This window comes from Miniopterus natalensis, chromosome 20 (genome assembly GCF_054644295.1).
Source record: "Miniopterus natalensis isolate mMinNat1 chromosome 20, mMinNat1.hap1, whole genome shotgun sequence".
Lineage (NCBI taxonomy): Eukaryota > Metazoa > Chordata > Mammalia > Chiroptera > Miniopteridae > Miniopterus > Miniopterus natalensis.
In genome coordinates this window covers 15,105,436-15,127,232 of record NC_142100.1, presented here as the reverse complement: position 1 = coordinate 15,127,232, position 21,797 = coordinate 15,105,436, and the positions used below count along the sequence as shown (strand labels likewise).

General features: G+C 39.6%; 1 protein-coding gene across 1 annotated transcript in view; it reads left to right on the top strand.

Annotated features, from left to right (window-relative positions):
* SFI1 (SFI1 centrin binding protein) overlaps positions 1-21,797 on the top strand; it is a 51,714-nt gene that overhangs the window by 12,998 nt on the left and 16,919 nt on the right. The window contains exons 5-15 of the mRNA XM_016198532.2: positions 1,821-1,931; positions 2,889-2,983; positions 6,247-6,364; positions 8,424-8,526; positions 11,696-11,852; positions 13,476-13,637; positions 14,994-15,064; positions 15,996-16,088; positions 17,974-18,071; positions 19,175-19,241; positions 20,685-20,815. Coding sequence (XP_016054018.2) covers positions 1,821-1,931; positions 2,889-2,983; positions 6,247-6,364; positions 8,424-8,526; positions 11,696-11,852; positions 13,476-13,637; positions 14,994-15,064; positions 15,996-16,088; positions 17,974-18,071; positions 19,175-19,241; positions 20,685-20,815 — 1,206 coding nt within the window. The remainder of the gene's footprint in view (positions 1-1,820; positions 1,932-2,888; positions 2,984-6,246; positions 6,365-8,423; positions 8,527-11,695; positions 11,853-13,475; positions 13,638-14,993; positions 15,065-15,995; positions 16,089-17,973; positions 18,072-19,174; positions 19,242-20,684; positions 20,816-21,797) is intronic.

The window sequence follows — 21,797 nt, the reverse complement described above, 5'->3', positions numbered from 1 at the left end:
GGGGTTTGTTTTTGTTCTTTTCCATATTGAATTTTTATTTCTCACATTTAGGAATATTAGAGGGGAATGACATATCAGGAACTGTAGAATATTGCCTTTATGTGCTTGGAGAATGTTTTAACTTTTATAAACTGGAGTTGTTTTATCACTGATAAACTAAACCAAGCCCTAGCCATTTGCCTCAGTGGTTAGAGTGGCGGCATGCAGACTGAAGGGTGCCCAGCTTGGCTCCGGCCAAGGACATGTACTTCAGTTGCAGGCTCCTGCTCCAGTCTGGGTGTGTGTGTGTGAGGCAACCAATCTACGTGTCTCTCTCTCCCTTCCACTCTCTCTGAAAAAGCAATGGAAAAAATATCCTCAGTGAGGATTTAAAAACAAACAAAACCTGAACCAAAATGACCACTGAATTAGTAGGGCAAAAATGAGACAGTGTGTGTATGAACAAAGCTGTTGTTAAAAAACTTTTTAAACAACAGAAATGTGTAACACAGGAAACGCCAGTCTCTTATCACACACTGAGAGAGAACCACTGGTAGTAGTTTGGTATTCTGGAGATCTTTCCAGGCTTTTTATACTTATAATCATTTACATGTGTATACACGTGTATACGTGTGTGTGTGTGTGTGTGTATAAACGTGTATATTGTGCACATGCACTTTAAAAATATATGTATTTGGTATATATTATATTAATTCCAACTTATGGGTACTGAAAATACAAAAAATATTAATTTTTAAAAAATGGTATAATATATATATTGTGAGGTAACTGTCTTTTTACATGACAACTTTTTTTGGCATCTCTCCATATCAGTGTCCTTAGTTTCACTTCAGTCATGAAAAGAAAATGCCTACATGCCATTGATTGAATTTAACCTTCCCTCTTTTAATAGACATTTGTGGTATTTATTATTATTACTCTTATGACTAATAGTGAGGAGAACTTCCCTATGTATATCTTTGCAAGCCAGTTTTTTGAAACTGTGAGTAGGTGCGGAGGAGGTACATGTTAGTAACCTGCAGCACCATGAAAAGACAAAGTGATAGGACCAGAGTTCCTGAGTTATGAATCACCTTGACAGTGCCTTTTTAGCATCAACACCATGTTGCTGCTTTTCTCTTTCTTATTACCTTCCCTCCTCCTCTTTGTTTTCTCTTATCTTTGCTGTTGTTATAACTCCCCTGGCCAGACCCTGTTAAGTACTAGAAATTTCCATTAGGCATTGATGTATTTTATAACTTCTACTCACCTGTGTATGTAAGTGAGAAGTGAACTACTAATTAAAAAAAACATTTTTTTTAAATCTTCACCTGAGGTCATGATTTTTTTTTTTTTTGAGAGAGAGAGGGGAAGGGAGAGGGATTGAGACAGAGAGAAACATCAATCTGTTGCCTTCCACACTTGCCCTGTCTGGGGATTGAACCTGAAACCTGGGTATGTATCCTGACTGGAAATTGAACACACGACCTTTCGCTATATGGGATGATGCTCCAACCAAGTGAGCCACACCGGCCAGGGCACAAAAATATTTTTTAGTCTGGTGAGTGAAAAAACTTGAGAATAATTCTCAACTCACTTATGATATTTGAAAAGTTAGATTTTTATTTTACTTTACTTTGACATCGTTAATTGGTAGGATCTATAGTATACAGTTTTGATCTGAAAAAGTTAAATATGTCTATTTTTAATCTATTTTGGTGTTATCAAATAATGAGCCACACTTTACTATGAGAAAGCAATGGTAATATGAAACTGTGACTTGGAAATAGATATCAGCTCCAGTATCATCATTTATCTCTGATTTTTTTCCCTTGCCCTAGGTTTTACTATAAGCAAAGGATACTACGGAAGGTCTTTGAAGAATGGAAAGAAGAGTGGTGGGTTTTCCATCGAGAGTGGAAACTCTGTGTTCGAGCTGACTGTTACTACAGGTGAGATTTCATTTATGTTACTTCAAGTTTACTAATACACATTATCAAATAATTATTTGGCATGTTTATGGTCAAATAGAAAAATGTTCTGAATCATTTTCTGTTTTTCTTCAAATTATTTAGAGTAAGCAAGATCAAAGTCCTAAGTTAAATCCAAGCACATGTGCATGTGAGTGCTCGCACAGATAGACACTCCTCTAATTCAAGTAGCCATTATGTGTTGGTCATGCTAGTGATTTGAATCAGATTTTCTCCTTGACTTTCACTTATATATAATTTCTAATTCTGAGAATATTCTGTTTTCTAACATATGTTTTAATTTGTACTGATTATAGGAGAAATATATGCCCAGTAAATCTTACACATTGTGTTTAAAATAGTGTTCACTCTTATTATAATCACTTCTATATTTAGGTTCTTTGGGGGTAGGGGTTCTGATTTATATATTTCAGATAAAAGAGATATGTTAAATAATTCTAATAAGCTAGTAGAGTATGAAATCAAGTCTGAGGAAATGGGGTAGTGAAAATATGAAGGGACTGAAAGTCTGAATGTGCCTAGTGTATGTATTGAGAAGGAAAAGAGAAAGGAAAAAGTGTCACTGACCATCTTTTAGTGTAGAGGAGAAGTAATGTTTTACATACTGTGGATATTAAGATGATTAAGATATGACTATCGTTCCAAACATCATGGCTTTGTGGATGCTGAAGGTGAAGTCATTCTTGGAAAAGTCAAGCCTTTTTTCTTCAGTGACACTATGAGGTATGTAGAACAACACTCTGTCAAGGACAGTAGTTTTCACTGTGATTGTAGGACATAAAATTTTAGCTTAGGATGTAGATATGGCTTTTTTGTATCGGAAATGTCTATGGTAGTTTCTTCTGAGTACAGACCGGGTATATCAGATTAGGAATTATTTGTTTTAAAGAAATGCCGTTTGCTTTTTTGGCTCCTCAGATATTACTTGTACAACCTGATGTTTCAGACCTGGAAGGCCTACGTGCATCAGCAGCAGGACATGAGGAACAAGTGCATGAGGGCTGAGGATTATGGTGAGAAACGGAAGTGCATGTCTAAAGAAAATGTCCAGATTGACTTTCTTTTTCTTAAGATTTTTTTTTTTGAGCAGTTTTAAATTCACGGCAAAACTGAGGAGAGGGTACAGTGGTTACCCATATACCTTCTGCCCCTACACATGCATAGCTTCCCCCGTTTGTAAATACTTCCTCCCAATTGGTGGCTTGTCTTTTCATTCTCTTAACAGTTTCTTTTGCAGAGCAAAAGTTTTTAATTTTGATGAAGTCCAATTTATCAATTTTTGTTTTATGGATTGTTTCTGATGGCTTTTGTAAGAACTCCACCTAACCCAAAGTCACAAAGATTTTTTCCTGAAAGTTCTGTGGTTTTTACATAGGGATCTCGTATATCCTGCAACCTTGCTAAATTCATTTATTAGTTCTAGGAGCTTTTATATAGATTCCATGGGATTTTCTCTGTAGACAGTCAGCTGTAAACTGAGACACAGCTTTATTCTCTCAAAATTTTTTTGTTGCATCGGCTAGGACTTCCAGTATGAGATCAAATAGGAATTGTGAGAGTGGACATACTTGCCTTATTCTTGGTCTTAGGGGAAAAGCATTTGGTCTTTAACCATCAAATATGATGTTAGCTGTGGGTTATTTGTAGATATCCTTAATCAGGTTAAGGAAGTTCTATTCCTAGTTTTCTGAGCATTTTTATCATTAATAGATGTTGACTTTTGTCAAATCATTTTTCTGTTTTTTTGAAGTGATTATGTGACCTTTCTTTTTAAGTTCATTAATATGTTGAATTATAAGTGATTGTTGAATTTTGAACTAGCCATACTTCCTTAGATTAACACCACTCTTTATATATTGCTGGGTTCAATTTGCTAATATTTTGTTGAGGATTTTTGCATCTATGTTTATGAGAGAATATTGGTCTATAGTTTTGTTTAATGTCTTTGTTTCTGGTTCAAGGTTGTACCCTCATAGAAAGAGCTGGGAAATATTTCATCCTCTTGTATTTTCTAAAAGAGATTTGTAGAATTGGTATTATTTCTTCCTTAAACGTTTGGTAAAATTCTCCTGTGAAATCATCAGAGACTAAAGTTTTCTTTGTTGGAGAGTTTTAAACTTTGAATTCAAGTTTTCAAATAGATATAAGATTATTTAGATTATCAATTCCTTTTTCAGTGAGTTTTGGTAATTTTTGTCTTTCAAGGAATTGGTCCATTTTAAATATGTTGTTGAATTTATGGGTATAGATTCATTTGAAGTATTTCATTATTATTTTAACATCTGCAGAGTCTGTAGCAATAGCCCCTCTTTCATTCCTGATATTGATAATATATGTTTTCAGCCTTTTGTTTTTGGCCTGTCTGGTGAGAGCTTTATCAGTTTTATCAAGTCTTTTCAAATAACCCAGATTTCCATTTATTTATATTTTGTTATTGTTTTTCTCTTTTCAAGTTCCTTCATTTCTGCTTCTACCTTTATTATTTCACTTGTGCAAAGCTTGGTTTTAATTTGTTCTTTTTCTAGCTTCTTAAGGTGAAAGCTGAGATTATTGATTTGAGACCTTCCCTTTTTTTCTAAGATGAGCATTTACTGCTATAAAGTTTCTTTTAAGCATTGCTTTAACTGCATTCCACAAATTTTAATATTTTGCACTTCTGTTTTCATTCAGTAAAAAATGTTTTTTAATTTCCCTTTAAGACTTCCTTTTTGACCCAAAGATTTTTTAGAAATGTGTTGAGTCCTAATATTTGGGATTTTCCAGTATCTTTCCAGTATTGACTTTCTAGTTTATTCCATCCTGATCAGAGAACAAGACTTAGTATGATTTCAATTTCTTTAAGTTTGTTAAGGTTTGTTTTGTGGGACAGATAATACTCTATTTTGTGAATGCTTTATGTTTCTTTGAGGAATGTGCATCCTGCTGTCTCCCATTGTTATTTATAGTAACAATAAATACAGCCATATTATAGAGTATAAGGAAAAAGTCACTTGGATTTTTTAAGATAGAAAGAGTTACTTCTGACATATGACATTGTTTCAGGCCATATCCCCATACCCCAGGTAGTGCCCATTCACTCCTTAACTGTTAAATAAGAAGTCTGCAAGAGCTTTCAGGCCTTAAGGAGGAGTGGTTCTCAAATTGACATCTGGATCTTGGTGGAGACAATGTAGATTGCTAGGATCCATGCTCAGAAAATAACAGCTTGCCTTTATTGGAGACACTTTTCATGGATAAACTCATTTATTCTTTGCAAACATACCTCTAAGAAAGGCACCATTTTTATAGATAAGGAACTTGTGCAAGGTTACTTAGCTAATAAATGACAAGGTCAGTATTCAGACCTGGCTTTTCTTACTCGGGAGACCAAAGTCTAAACCATAGCACCATGCTAATCCTTATTGTCTGGAGGATGCTGATTCCTGAGGTCTGTGGTGGGCTCGAGGAAGCTACATGTTGAATTTTTCTTCATATTTTGAGTCGACTTGTCAACAAATATGAAATATAAAGTATAGCTCCAGTCCTACTGACCACATTTTGGAGAATGTTCTGAAAATAGTTTATATAATTTTATTTTCTCCTTTGTATGTGAAAAAGAAAAGAAATTTGCTTTATTAGTGATGACTTTCATAATGAAAACGGAATTGACCACAGAGGGAAACCCGTTGACCTTTGCATCTCCATGTCTAGTAAATTCATTTCCCTCCAGGATCATTAGTGGTCCGTCTTAGTCTGTTTTCCAAACAGATACAGATAGTATCCTTTTGTCCTGCTTATGCTACTTTACTATGCTAAATAATTACTGTTTCAAACAGCAAGTTTTATAAAATGATTTCTTATTCTTTAAATTTCATATTATGGAAAATTTTAAATCTCTACAAAATTAAAAGATGGAATAATGAACCTCCATGTACATGCACCCACCCAGCTTCAACAACGATCAACTCACACCAGTCTCACTTTTCTGTTTCCTGTGTTAGTCACATCATTTCATCTGTAAGTGTTGTATAATTTATCTCTAAAAAATAAAGGGCTTTTAAAATAAAGGATTTCTGAACGGTGCAGTATATTGATTTTCCTTTAAATGTTTTGTAAATGTCATCACTTTATTAATTTTGTAGAGCTTCACAACTTTTCCAGCAGGGGGCACTTGAAGGCTGGAGGAATTTGGATAATTCACAGGAAGGATAAGCACAGACTGCCCCATTAGTTTTTCATAATCCAGAGTAATCCATCTCTTGCTATCTCCTTTTGAAAATCTCTTTGGTGCATCTAGATGCAAAGCAAAAGATGCGACAGGCCTGGAAGTCCTGGTTGGTCTACGTGGTTTTTCGAAGGACCAAACTTCAGATGCAGACCACCGCCCTGGAGTTTAGGCAGCGGAGTATTTTGCGGTGAGTGTGCTCAGATGCCCTACAGTTCAGCAACTATCATTTTATCTCAGCCTTGATTTATGCTGCTGGAAAGCTGCATAAAAACCCACCTTAAAACAGTTTTGAACCTAATAAACACTGACAACTTGTTCAACTGTAAGATCACTGGTTTTCATGTAATCATAAGTAACACTAATTGAGTACTCACTATGTTCTAAACCCTGTATTAAGTATATGTGTATATATTTTTTTAATTTAAAAAAAAAAATATCTTTATTGATTTCAGAGAGAGGAAGGGAGAAGAAGAAGAGAGAGAAACATCAATGATGAGAGAGTCATTGATCGGCTGTATCCCGCAACCCAGGCATGTGCCCTGACGGGAATTGAACCCCGATCTCCTGGATCCTAGGTTGAAGCTCAACCGCTGAGCCACGCCCGGCTGGGCTATGTGTATATTAACTTTTTAAATGTAAAGGGTCTCATTTAATCCTCACCATAAACTGTAAAAGAAGTATTCTTATTGTACAGATTGATATATAGTAAGTCTCAGGAAGGTTGAGCAACTTACCTGAGCTCATATAAGTTGTAAACGCATTTCTCTGATGCCAAACCCATGCTTATAACTGCTGCCCTGCACTGCATCTCATTAGCATTGTCCACATGTTGGAGGGAAATGAGTTAGTTGACTTTGGAAGCCAGATTGTGTAATGATGAGCTATTTTATAATGGGACTGATTCCACTGTATGTTGTTTCTAGTGGTCCTCTGGTGTCCCAGATGACAGCGTATTAAAAGCTTAGTTCCTGCCTGAAAGAGTGGGACCCTGTATATAGTATGGATAAAAGCACAGGCTTTGCAGCTAGACTGAGTTGGGTTCAAATTCCTGTTCCAACATGTATTATTGGGTCATTTCATTTCTCCAAGTCTCACTTCTTTCATCTGTGAAATAGGCACACCATTTAAGTATCTTTCAAGGTTGTCATAGGGAATAAATAAGATAATATTTGTAAAGGATTTAGCATAGTATTCAGAACATCAGTGGACATACAGAAGTTATTTAAAAATCTTTTTGAAGTGATTTAAAATTCAGCAAATATTTAAAAATTCTTAAGTGTGCAATTCTAGAGTCTCTAGGGGATATGATTACATATTTTTATTTATTCAATGTATTGAGGGCTTAAAACATTGAGGGTACAATGTTGAGTGCCAGGGCTGCATTTGAGGAACTTAGTATTCCCTAAGTGCTTAAAAAGATAGCTAATAATGCAAGATAGCTTGAGGTTTTGAAGTGAGTGATGCAGCTAGCATGGCCTAGGTTAGGAGGTAAGAGATTTTGGTGAGTTAGAGTGACCAGGCAAATTGAGTGTTTCTGTAAAACAGAGGTTGCCAACTTGCATATCCTCATTACTTTTTAGAAAATAAGCAGAAAAGAAACTACGACTGGAATGAAACCTGGCCAGGACAGTAGGAAAGGAAGGGATACATCAAGACTAGAAATCTAGTCTGGCCAGGCATGGCTCAGCTGTTGAGCATTGACTTAGGATCCAGGAGATTGCTGTTTGATTCTTGGTCAGGGCACATGTCTGGGTTGCAGGCTCGATCCCCAGTCGGGGGCGTGCAGGATGCAGCCGATCAATGACTCTTTCGTCATTGATGTTTCTCTCTCTCTCTCCCTCTCCCTTCCTCCCTCTGAAATCAATAAAATATATTTATAAAAAAAAAAGACTAGAAATCTGAAAGCTACTTTTTTTTTTTGCAGGTTCTATGAACTCTCCTGATTTTTAAAATATTGGCAACAATTTATTATATTTTTTTAAAAACTTGTGTAGCCCATACAGAGCATGTTGTCTAAGGCTGGATCTAAACTTAGGAACCGTCAGTTTCCAACCTTTAATTGGTAGCTTTAGGACTGTTCCTTAATTGAGTTTTTTAGCAGTGACTCTAACAGATAATCAGTCTAGAGATGGCACAGTGAGGCGGAGGGACTTGAGCTGAGAGCCTGAGTCCCAGCCCTCACTACCCTTCTCTTTTCTGCATGACGTTTTTCTGACTGGTTCCATCTTTAATTTGCTCTTTGGCAGGATGTGGTGGAGCGAGTGGAGGCGGCAACTGGGACAGGTCCGTGTGGGACATGCTCTCTATGCCTCAGCTGTGAAGCACAGGGCCCTGAGCCTCCAGCTGCAGGTGAGTACAGCAGACTCAAGTTTTGGTGTCCTCTGTCCATGTTGTCAAGCCCCATACCCACAAAGGGTGATGCTTGGAATATGGAAATGCTCAGTAAATGCTTGCCATTTATTACTACTACTAATCTTATTATATAGCTCTAAATCTTCATATATGGAAAGGGGTCTTTATACTTGTTCTTTTTAAAAACTGTCTTGGCAATATCAGGGGGTTCACTTTGTAAGTTATGTAAATGTCTAACTACTATGTTGTACACCTGAAACTAATATAATATTTAATGTCAGCTATAATTAAAAAAAAAAAAAAGCTGTTCAGCCCTGGCTAGGTATCCCATACACCAAAGAGTTGCAGGTTTGATTCTCAGGGAGGGTACATACCTGGGTTGTGGGTTCCATCCCCTGTGAAGGCACGAATGGGAGGTCAAGGCGAGATGGGAAGCAACTGATCGATGTTTCTCTCTCACATCAATGTTTGTATGTCTCTCTCCCTTCCTCTCTCTCTTAAAAAAAAATCAATAAAAACATATCCTCAGGTGAGGATTAAAAAAAAGTTCAGCTCTGGCTGGTGGGTTCAGTGGTTAGAGTACTGTCCCGTGCACCAAAGGGTCTTGGGTTCGATTTGTGATCAGGGCACATACCCAGGTTATGAGTTGGATCTCCAGTCGGGGTGCATGCATCAGATAACCAATCAATGTTTCTCTCTCATTGAGTTTCTCTCCCACTCCCTTCTCCTCTCTCTGGAATCAGTGAAAAACATATCCTCAGGGGAGGATTAAAAAAAAAAAAAGTGCAATAACAAACAAAAAATTTAAAAAGGCAGTAAAGAATAAAGTTCAGAGCTAAATTTACGGGTCAGCTCCAAGCAACTAGGTGGGCCCAGAGTCTTTGCACCTGATGTTCTCTTCTGCCCACTCCCATGTCCCAACGGAAGCTCGTTTCTCTCCACATACTTTTTCAGGACTTACTAACCATTATAGATGTTGGCAGTAATGTTGGATGCTGTCCTTAGGTAGATAATGCCAGAATTGAATTGAATTCTTGGACACTGGTGTCCAAGAGAACAGGAAGGGTTAGTTAGGTCACAAGGTGGCAAGGAGGCAGATTGTAGGGCTTTGCAGGCTCTGCGCATTAAAGGCTTTGGCTCTTATTGCAGAGGTGCGGGAAGCTATTGGCTTTGAATGGAAGAGTGATGTGATCACACTTACCTGTTCATAGGATCCCTCTGGTTCATTATGTGCTGCCTTTTGAGTAAGAAAGGGAGGGAGAGACACTGGAGAGATTGTGTTTGCTTATATTTTCATGGAAAATAAACCAAAAATTAACAAAAAGTGGTTACATAAAGAGAGTGAGGGACAGAACAATGTTGGAAAAAAGTATTTTTTGTGAATTTACTTTGTTATATATTTTTAACTCTGGAACCCTGTAGATATTTTATATACAATTAAAAAAACAAAAGTAAATCAAAAAGGAAAAAAATCCCTAGGATTTTAAGACACACTGAAACAAACGTATCAAGTTTGTAGCAGTGACTACACAGAGAAAATAATTACTTCAAGTAACTTTAAAATACAGTATTTTGACTGTTCTTCCTTAGTGGGATGTAGTGTAAGGACACAGGGAACTGCCAAGAAATCTAAAACTGTATTCAGTAGTCTTACTGTTAGCAGGTTTGGAGTTATGTTGAAATGATTATAGCTATGTTGTAAGATAAAGCAAATAGCTATGGCAGTATCATTAGGAATCATAATTTTCAGTGTAAAAGAAAAGATTACAGGTATAAAATCAAAGAAATTAAATAAAAGCCCTGTAAATCTGAAACTGGAAATGTAAATATCAATATGGACTCTAGATTTCTTGTTCTTTTTACCTATAAAACCTATTTTTGACTCTACTGAAAAGACTTAGAAGCCGTGGCAGTAATACAGCATTTGGCATTCTAAGAGCCCAAGTTGTGGTCTCTTGTTATTTCCCACTAAAGGAACTGAGGGTTTTTGGAGAAATGGCTGATTCCAGGTCTAGAACTGGAAGTAGACGTAAGCCTAGGGCAGCGATTTTCAACCTTTTTCATTTCATGGCACACAAACTAATTACTAAAATTCTGTGACACACCAAGAAATATTATTTTTTGCCAGTCTAACAAAAAGTGTAATTTTGATTGATTTACAAAAAAAAGTAATTACCTCCCTTTTTGCTCCAAAGTTACTTTTAAATTTTTAAATTTATTTTATATTTTTAAGAGTTGATTTGAGGTCCTGGCTGGGTAGCTCCATTGGTTAGCGCATCATTCCAATACACTAAGGTTGTGGATTCCATATCTGATCAGGGCACATACAAGAAGCAGCCAATGAATGCATAAATAAGGGGAATTGCCAGAGTGATAAACTTGAGAAGGTGAGAGGAGATGGGATATATACTTAGTGGAAGGGGTGACCTTTGATGGAAACATGGACAGTTTATCCAGAGTAACAGGAGGGAAGGCAGGGCCTGTGGGCAGGTGGGTGCATAGAGTGGGGGGGAGCTTGAGAAAATTCTTTTTTGATTGCTTTTATTTTCTTGATGAAATAGGAAGAATGGTATTCAGCTGAGAGGAAAGAAAGGTGAAGAGGTGTTACAGGTTTAAGAAGGTATGAAGTCATTGTCTCAGACAGTCATCTTCACACTAAGGCTTGCTTATCTCTGAGTGTAACGTGAAGATTTTCCTAAGGGTGCTCGTTTATGGATAGTCTGTAAGGGAATCTTTTCGTAGACCTCAGCTTCTGGAGACATGCTTCCAGCAAAATAATGTGTCTGAGGAAGGGCCTCTTGACAGTAGGCTTCCTCCCACTTTGAAAGAAAAGGCAGGCTCTCCCCTATCCCAAGTCTGAATTATATCACCCTTGAATTGTCCCTGCTTCTTGTCTGCTCATTGATTTTATTATTCCTTTTTATTTTTGTCCTTAATCCAGAAAAAAACTTACTTTCTGGAAGCAGAATGCCCTTCTTAGGATTCTTTGACCCCACATTCCCATTGCTATGATCCTGCTTAGAGATTGTCACTTCCTTGCGGCTGATTTTTGCCTTTCCAGCGTGTGTGTGTGTGTGTGTGTGTGTGTGTGTGTTTCGGTTTCCCTCGCCTGTACTCCCCCTCTGCGTTCTTGCCTCTCCTTTGATCGCTGCCTTTTATTTTTCAGGCTTGGTCACGGTGGCTGGAACGGCTCCTGCATGTACAGAGGGAGAGACAGAAGGTGGTCTCTGCAGTGAAACACCACCAGCACTGGCAAAAGTGGAGATCCCTGAAGGCCTGGCTTGAATACCTGCAGGTCCAGAGGGTAAAGCGACAGCAGAATGGTGAGCAGGAAGTCCCCGGCTCGAGAGAGAGAGGGTCGGGTCACAGTTTCCACTCTTCTTTTGCCAGTGGTGCTAATTTATTAAGGAGAGATATAGCCATATTATGCCACTAATTTTGGTATAGGGAGATTGAGGAGGAAAATACACCCTCCTCAGTTCACTTTTATTTTCTTCTGGCCTTTTCTTCTATCCATGTTTTATTCATTAGGGTTTTGATTATGCTATAACTACCGTGTCATTATGATTAATAGAATACATGCAATTTTGTGTATTGCTTTTCCCCCCATACAACTAACCTACACTTTCCTGTGTATTCTTTAAGTATTCTTCGCAAATGTTATACTATTTTAATGGCTGCATTTAATAGAATGGCTTACCTTAATCTACTTAGCCATTCTTCTGTTGGTAGATATTTGGATTGTTTCTGTTTGTCCCTCGTTATGTGAATGCATGTGACTTATGATGTTGAGGTTGTTTTTTTTTTTGAGGCGAAAGGAGACCTTTATTAACGCATGCGGTCCCAGAGGAGGCAGTCTCCAAATTCTGATGTTGAGTTTTTTGAACACTGTTCAAATGGTTTATTTCCCACTGAGAGTTAAGAAGTAGTAATACGTATATAGGTCATGATCATCAGTATTTTTGTACTTTTGTTTCTTTAGCCTACTCAAAAGTGACTCAAGCTCTGTGCTAGATGCTGGGTTCGACTCTCCAGCTTTCACTTAGACCTCTCTGCAGAGATCTCTAGGCTGCTACTCTGTCTCTGGGGAGAGTTTGAATATGTCCATTTGAGAATAGTGACAAGGGACCACTGCCTGGTTGCCCAAGCCCAGAACGAGAAGGCATTAAGCTAGTAGGAATGATGAGCTGCAGACTAATGTTCCTCCAGCCACAGCTTTTGAATTCCAGGACCGACTCCCTTCTACTTCCTGGACTTCAGGTCATCAGGCTATTAGCTCATTGTGTTAAAAGGAAATGAAGCTAGCAGCTGGCATCAGCCTGGCTGAAAGCTCCAAAAAGCCTTTGCTAGCATATTGACTGAACTGTGTGTCATTGACTCGGTCCCTAAAGTCTATCTGGGAGACATTATTAGTAAAGTGGCAGAAAAAAAATGGAGTCTTTGAAAGCAACAGTTGCCATTCTTACTCACCAGTAGTAACTAGGAACCTCAGCTCTTTGATTTTATAGCATTCTCTTCCCTAAAATTACAGACTTTTTCTCTTTCCCTGGAAAAAAAAGATGTAGCTAAGGGATTCCTAATAACCCTCCCATGTTTAGAAAACATTTATTCTAGGATTTTAAAAATTGATTTTTAGAGAGAGGAAGGAAGGGAGAGAGCGAGAGAAACATCAAGTTATATTTCCACTTATTTATGCATTCATTAGTTGATTCTTATATGTGCCCTGACCAGGGATTGAACCTACAACCATGGTCTTGGTGCATTGGGACCACGCTCTAACTGACTGAGCTACCTGGCCAGGGCCTATTCTAGGATTTTCTATGAGAGCAGCCTTGAATCCCTGCTGTCTGCCAGTAGTGGGGTTCAGCTTGTATTAAAGATGCTTCCTGCTCATTGCCCAATGTGTGTGGCAAGGGGCAGCACTTAAGTTATTTTCTCTGTTGCAGAGATGGCTGAGCAATTCCACCAAGTCACTGTGCTTCAGACACACTTCTGTGACTGGCGGTGGGCCTGGCAGCAGAGGGAGAGCTTGCGTGCTCACCGCGCACGGGTGGAGGTGCTGGCCGGAAGGATGGTGCTGCGGAGGGCCTTTACTCACTGGAAACACTGTATCCTTTCAGCCTGACAGCCCTGTTCTCCCCCTCAGCCCGGACAGTGTGAGCTCAGCAGCCTGTAAGATGAGCTAGGAGATACGTGGGAAACAATTACTGAACAGGTTAATAGTCCTGGTGTTTGTTGACTTCTTTTAAAAACTTTTGTTTAATTGGGAATATTCATACAAAATAGTATGTATAACATACATTTACAGTTTATAGAATAACAATAAATTGAACACCTATGAACCCACCATTCAGCTTAAACAATAGAACATTGCTAATACCCTGTCTGCTCTTCCTCGAGTGCGTTCCTTTTCCTCCTCCTCAGAGGTAATCCTGCTATCCTGAATTTTATGTTATAATTTCATAGCCTTTCTCTACCCACTAGGTGGTGGAAACGGCCACAGCCATTTCTGTTTCAGAAATTTGTTTTATTTCATTTTTGTTTCAGAAAGCCATCTGTTCTTGGCTGACCTATCATTATGATCATAGCTTCCATTTATTGGGTTTTTACCACATGTAGGTATTATGCATTTGTCCTTAATCATCATAGCAACCCTATGAGTGGGTTTCACTATATCCATTTTATAGACAAGGAAACAGAGATTCAAGAGGTCTAAGTAATTTTCAAACAAATAGCAAGTCATTGGCAGAGCCAGGGTTTTTTAAGCCTGGGCCTTTGACTTTAGTGACACTGCCCCTACCACAGTATGTGCCCAGGGGTAAGGATTTAGACTGCCTGAGATTTCCATCTACATGGTCGTTTGTTCATCAAACTCTTACTTTGTTTTAAACTCTTGCCCAAGTTCTGGAATATGGGGAAACTCAAAGGCTAACAGTCTAGTGGGAAAAATAGACATGAAAATGGTTCTTTACAATATAGTGTGATAAGTGCTATGGTAAAGATTTATATCAAGTCCTGCGAGAGCTGCTGTGGCAATTGAGCCAAGGAGATGTTTGAGCTGAATAGAAGGTCCTAGGGGATGATAAGTTGTCCCAGCAGAGAAATCAGGAAGGGTGCTTCAGGTGGGAGGAATGGCACTTACACAGGCATAGATGAGGAAAAGCATCCAAGGATGGTGACGGGTCTGGAGTGAGTGGGGTGTAGCTGCAGTAGGGTAGCGCAGGTAGATGCTGACTGAGGACCCATGTGTGTAGTGGTCAGGAATTTGGGCTTTATCCTGGTGGCACTGGGGATCCTCTGGAAGTATTTGAGAAATGGTACAGCAGATTTATACTTTAAGGGGTAAATCTAGAATAGAGGAGCGAAGCTAGCACAAGGAGACCAGAACCCTTCAGGTGGTCACTAGGATTGTACTGTGTGGGGGTAGAAACCCTGTTGAGAGGAGAGGCCTTAACTCCTAGCAGATGTGTTGCTGTGTGCAGAAGAAGCTGCCCAGTGGAAGGTGGCAGAAGAGCACTGTAGGCACAGCTTGCTGGTAAGCATGTCAGCCTTGCTCAGGCATACACTCTTGGGGGACCCACATCATGCTCTTTCAGTGCATCTGGTCACGTGAGCTTCATCATGAAGCTCTCCTCTGTTGCAGGTGTCTCTATTTTCACTTTGGATCAGAGATGGTAATGGTGGGGTCAGAGGGATTTGGAGCTATAACACAATCTTAGAGATGATCTAGTCCTGGAGGGGAGCCTTGTCTGTGCAATTGATCAAAGTAGAGATGCGGAGGACGAAGCAAGGTCTGGGGAGTAGTACCTGTTCTCTCCTCAGCCCTCACTGACACTTTTAGTATCCTGTGGGGTTCCACAGAGCATAATGTGAGAACCCCTGATCGCTTCACTTCTGTGTCAGAAAACTGAAACCCAGGCCATGGGGGAATCGGCTTAGCTTAGGCCACATGTGAGGCATTGATGGAGCTGGAGCCAGGCTGGCATGTCCTGCCTCTACCCCAACCCCCAACCCCCAAGGATTCCTTCTCTTCCTTCTATTCTTCTCTTGCCAAACTGCATTTGTAATTGTGTAAGTATAAACACTGACCCTGCATGGTTAAGGAAAAAAAAATCGTAGGCTAAAAGTCTGTCTCCTTTCTGAGAGGCTAAGTTGATGTTTTCAGCCTTTGTCTGTAGTATTCCCATATGGCTCATGGGGATCTGTCCTGCTCAGAGGTGAGGGAGTGTTTGTTCCTATGCATTATTATGGACAGCAAGGAGTGGTTTGGCAGCTATTTATGAAGTGCCTACTGTTCCGCCTGGCTTGTATCAGGCTCCCAGTTGAAACTCAGAGCAGAGAAACACTCTCAGGGACATGGGAGCAGCTGTGACCAGCTATGGCTGAGCTTCTTGCCACCTGATTTGGGCACTGCTTATTTTTACAGACACTTTTGTGACCCATTGTGCCCTTTTTTGTTTTCACAGTACTTTTGCTTTAGAGCCCTAAAAGACAATGTGACCCATGCCCACCTCCAACGGATAAGAAGGAATCTTGCTCACCAGCAGCGTGACATCATGGTGAGGGTTGTCGTCTGTATCGGGACCTCTTCTGGTGGCATTCTCTTTTAACCGTTGTGCTTACAGATTTGTCCCTAGGACTCTGAAACCTTGGTGTTCATTTTCTTTAGTAATCCATACCAGCCAATAGAGAAACCCTTGTTTTTGCCTTGTTTAATCCCATTTTTTATCTGTTTGCTAAGAAAATTGGTATTTTTGAATCGGAAGTCAGGGACTGTGGATTCCAACCCTGACCTATGGAATACTGTTTAAACACGCACTCCAGGAGGCTTTGGTTGTGTTTGCACTGTAAGTCTGTTCTCTTCAGGGGCTGATTTACCCGAGGACAACAAATGTTCTGTCTCCACTTACAGATTGTGTTTCTGGGTGTAGAAGGATGGGATTTTCTTGTTTTTGTCTGTTTGTTTGTTTTTTAACTTTTTTAAAATTTTTATTTATTTATTTATTTATTTTTAAATTGTTTTTTTTAGAGAGAAGAAGGGCGGGGCGGGAGGGAGGGAGGGAGGGAAACATTGATCGGTTGCCTCCTATATGCACTCCAGCTGGCGACTGAACCTGCAACTTGGGTGTGTGCCCTGACTGGGAATCGAACCTGTAACCCCTCTGTGCATGGGATGACACTCCAACTGAGCCACACTGGCCAGGGCTCTTGATTTGGTTTTAGTTATGAAAATGTTCAAATGTATAGAAAAACCTAAAGAATAGTGTAATAAGCAACTATATATTTACCATCTAAATTCAACAGTTGGTAATACTTGCTATATTTGCCTCCTTTTTTTGTCTGAATCATTTCAAAGTAAATTGCAGACATCCTGGCACTTTACATCTAAATATTTCAGCATGCACCATCTAAAAAGAACATTTTCTTATGTAACTACCGTTATGATCCCTAACAAAATGAACAGAAATTCCCTGTTATCCAGTATAGCTCATATTCAAGTTTCCATTATTGCCTTCAGAATGTCTTTATAGATGTTTTTTTCAAACCAGGATTCAGTTAAGTATTGATTACTCACTACATTTGGTTATGTCTCTTAAGGCTAAGAACCTTAATAACAATCCCTCTGTCTCCCCCCTTCTTTTGTTTAACATGTTTATTTTTTAATTTTGGTAAAATACACATCATATTAAACCATTTTTAAGTGTACAGTTCAGCGACATTAAGGACAGTCACATTATTGTGCAACCATCACCACCATCCATCTCTAGGACTTTTTTCATCTTCCCAAACTGAAACTACCCATAGACAATAACTCCCATTCTCCTTCCCCCGAACCCCTGGCAACCACCATTCTCCTTTCTTATCTATGAATTTGACTACTCCAGGTACCTCGTATTTATAGTATTGGCCCTTTGTGACTGGCTTATTTCACTGAGCATAACGTACATGGTTTTTTTAAATGACATTGACTTTTTGAAAAGGAAGGCCAGTTACTTTGTACAATTTTCCGTATTCTCAATTTATCTATTTCCTTTGGATGTGATTTGATTTTCCTTTTTTACATAACTCCTATAAATTAGCAGATCTAAGAGGTTGATTAGATTGAAGTTAAACATTTTTTGGCAAGACTACTTCATAGGCAGTAATATGGGATAGGATCGCTTTTAATTTCTTCAATGGCATTGTCTCCCGCAAGGCCCAGATTAGAATTAGCTTCTGTTTTCCGTAGCTGGAAGATCCTTGATTTTGCTTTTTATGTTGGCCCAGATAGCTTCATATAGCTTCACCATAATCATTTTGCAAGCCTGTTATATGTTGGGTGCTCCAAACTGAGGTAATTCCTGCTTTGGGGGACCTTACAATCTTTTGACGAAGGGATTTGTTAATACGTTAAGAGAGATCAGTTTGCCTTAATAAACTTGTTTTCTTCCTGTTTTGCTTCAGCTGCTGCGTAGGTTCTGGAACCTCTGGCAGTCTCGGATTGAACAGAGGGAGGAGAGAGGGCACCTCCCTGTATTGCGAGCTGCCTGGGACCACTACAGGTAGGGACTCTAGCCTTCTTCTTGGGCTCTCCGGGGACTGTTGTGACTGACTCACTGTATTCCAGGAGTGATCACTTACCCTTCCATGTGTTACTGCAGCAGGTTCAGAAAGGCCCTGCTGTAAACCAGTGGTTCCTAAGCTTGTGTTTTCCATTTGGCTGATCAGAGGAGAGGTGGAATGAGGGTGTTTGTACTGGTTCTTGGCCACCATAGTTTGAAGTATATGCCTGCTAGCTCACTGCCTTAGTTCTTCAGGCTTTAGTGATGTTCACATTGTAGAATTCATGCATTGATGCTGTTAAAGAGAAGGCTTAGGCCAGGTGAATATTTGTGGCTTGGTCTTGAAGGGTGCAGAGTGTCCTCAACTTTTAGAGTTAATTATTCAGTTAAATATATGAATGTACCACATGTCCATGAGGAAAACTCGACATATAGGAAGGAAGATAGAGAGTTAAATAAAAGCTACATGGGTCCCTCCCTCCAGCCCCTTAGTCTTACTCTTCAGAGGTAACCACTGTTCAGTTTTTTGCTGCCAGAAATGTTCAGTATATCCCCATAAAAAAGCCAGTTTTATCCACTTAATTTGCTTAGTTATAAGTCTAGTTTTTAAGCATTTTTTAATAAGTTAGTAAGAATCCCAATGTTTAACTGACTCAGTTCGGAGTTATCAGGGTATATCATTATTCTAAACCCAGGTTTACAGAAAGAACTGAATGTGGTTCTCATTCTCGAGAATTGGTGTGTGAAAGGAGAGTGGTGGTCGTAAACAAGTCCCGGGTCATAAAATAAGGATATTTGGGGGATTTCATGCATATTACCTAAATTCCAGAGACGCTGTACTTGGTGGTCTAGTTAGGTTTACAGGAAAGTTGTCAAACATTTTTGGGCAAGCCACAGCCCAAAATCATGGTCAATGGACTTCGTGTTAGATGTCAGGTTCTGATTTCCCTCTTTCCTAGAATGAAACCCATGGGGTGCCTTTAACGTTCAAGATGTAACCACACCTAAATTTACCTGCCTCAAAAACAAAACAAAAATTTAAAAACCTGAAACCTGAAGGTGGAATGGGCATTAGTACCTTGGTGTTCTGTGTTTTATTTCAGAATAACATTGCTTTGCAAATGTATCAAGCTGTGGTTACTGCACATGCGGAAGAGGCGATATAAGCAGGTATGAAGTACTTCACAGCAGATAGCTCTGCTGGCTTACATTCTTGGATTCATTTGCTTTGGAAAGATCCTTGCAAAAGGCCTATGCCAAGAGGTCTTGGTGTTCAGATTTGGAAGGGAGGGTGCTGTGAAAAAACTCAAAGATATTTCCCCCAACCCCCTCTATGATGTCGGAAAGTCTGCATAACTCCTATTCCCTCATCTGCTATGAAAATGCGGGTGTTCTCTGAAAGGGATGAGCACTTAACAGCCATTCATTCCATGTACATCTTTGCTGAAATTCATTTGTTATGTCAGTTAGCTAGCTGGTCACCCAGTGGGACCTTCAAAAGATATTGGGGAAGCCCTAGCTGGTCTGGGTTGGTGGTTAGAGTGTCCACCAACATATGGGCTCTTCAAGAGTCTTGGATTTCCTCACTGCATGGTGGCCTCAGGGTAGTGAGACTTCTTATGTTGCAGCTCAGGGCTCCAAAAGTGAGTGTTCTTGTGAACAAGACAGAAGCTGTATGGACCTTTATGACCTAGATTCGGAAGTTACATAGTGTCACTTGTACCATACTCTGTTGGTCAAAGCAGCCACTGTCCCATCCAGATTCAAGGGGAGGGGACATAACTTCTTAGTGAAGGAGGATTAAAGAATTTACAGTCCTGTCTTAAAAACTGCCACACAAACATATATGCTTCTCCCTTGCCAAGGTTTTGTATCATGGTGGTATATATGTATTATGCCAGTTGTTTGTCTTCCTATTGATATATCAGTGAAATAGTAGTAGCCTTCTATAATTACATACAGATTGAAAGAATCTGTATTATAAGCAAACATTATAAGCAAAATCAAAAGCTATTTTACAGGGTGGGAATAATATTGATAACTTACATGACAAAGGACTAATAAGTTACTTAAGGTTTGAAAAGCCCGCATATATCACTCAGTTACATGCTGACAGATAGTAAAACGGGCAATAGGTATGAACACTTAGGCCATAAGGAAAAAATTTAGATAAATATAAATATGCATGCACACGTATAAATATCCAAAGTGACACTTAATCCACTTTTAATTGAAGAGTTTTCACCTATCATATTTCAGATTTCCTCTATCATGTTAGCAGAGATTAAAAAAGATTTCATCTTGCCCTGGCCAGGTAGCTCAGTTGGTTAGAGCATCGTCCCAATTTGCCAAGGTTGAGGGTTCAATCCCCAATCAGGGCAAATAAAAGAAGCAACCCATGATGCATAAATAAGTGGAACAACAAATAGGTCTCCCTCCCTCTTTCCCTCCCTCCCTCTCAAATCAATAAATTAAAAAAAATTTTTTTTAATGATTTAATCTTTTTCTCAATTTTGTGTAGGAAGCAAACCTCCCCTTAAGAGTGTGACCTTGAAAGGTCATTTTCTTTTTTAAGGTAAAGTACTATAAAGGTCATTCATCATTTTACTTTAGCTGTTACAGGCCAGAGCAGATGGTCACTTCCAGCAGAGAGCCCTGCCCGCGGCCTTCCAGGCTTGGAGAAGACTCTGGCGATGGCACCAGCAAGAAAGTGTCCTTAACGCAAGAGCAGCACGCTTTCACAGGTATGCAGCTGGGGCAGGCGTCTGGGGTCTAATTCTGCCACCCACACAGCCATTTGCTATGCTTTTCAGCCTCCCAGCCCCCTAGGCCCAGTTCTTCCCGGTTTTTCAATAATGTGCACTCACTGATTTCATGTAGTGGGAAGACAGCCAGTATTTTCCCCTAGGAAAACTTCTGTCCATCTTTGCTGCAAATGCTTTCAAAACAGTCTGGGTTTTATGTCCCTTCCCTCATTATAAGCCACAGTGAGCTCATTAAAGCTGCCCTTTAGCTTTCTGGATCAGAGTGTGGTTGGACCTTACATTACTTTGGCAGGCACTTTTGAGTGTGATTTCCCTGAAACGTTTGGTTCCTATACTGCTAGACCTGGCTTTTTGAAGTCTTAAAATTAGGACACACAAGGAGCAGAGCTACATCTCTTTAGCTGCCACTGGGGCAAACTTGCCAGGGTCCTTGTTACATGTTGGTGGAATGTAATGAAATTATTAATCGCTGTGTGTCTGCCACTATGGTAGGCATGGTGTGATGGGAGAAAGGAAACCAACAGATACTCATTTCCCTATAACATCATCTTCTTCATTAATAATTCCTTCTCCTAGCAGGCCTGAGAGAACAGGTTCAAAATAAATGACTTGCTCATGTAACACAAACAGTAATTAGCCAGGGTTTAAATTCAGAGCTCCCTGATTCCAAAGTCCAAGGAGGAAGAAGACCTTTTTAATGACTTTGTAGGAGATAAGACTGTTATGCAAGAAAAAATGGAAGAACAGTTCATGGGAGCAGACCGTGTGTCCTCAGTTATATCAGCTACGAATTCTGGATCCCAGAGCTAGTGCTGAGGGTGGGACCCAAGAGACTTGGCTGTGAGCTGAGGGGCTGAGGATGGGTGGTGGGTGTGGGCAGGATGAAGAGGACCAGACTGAGGGGATTGCCTGACCCTGTAGATGGATAATGGACATGTTTGAGCAGGTGCACGCAGCTAGT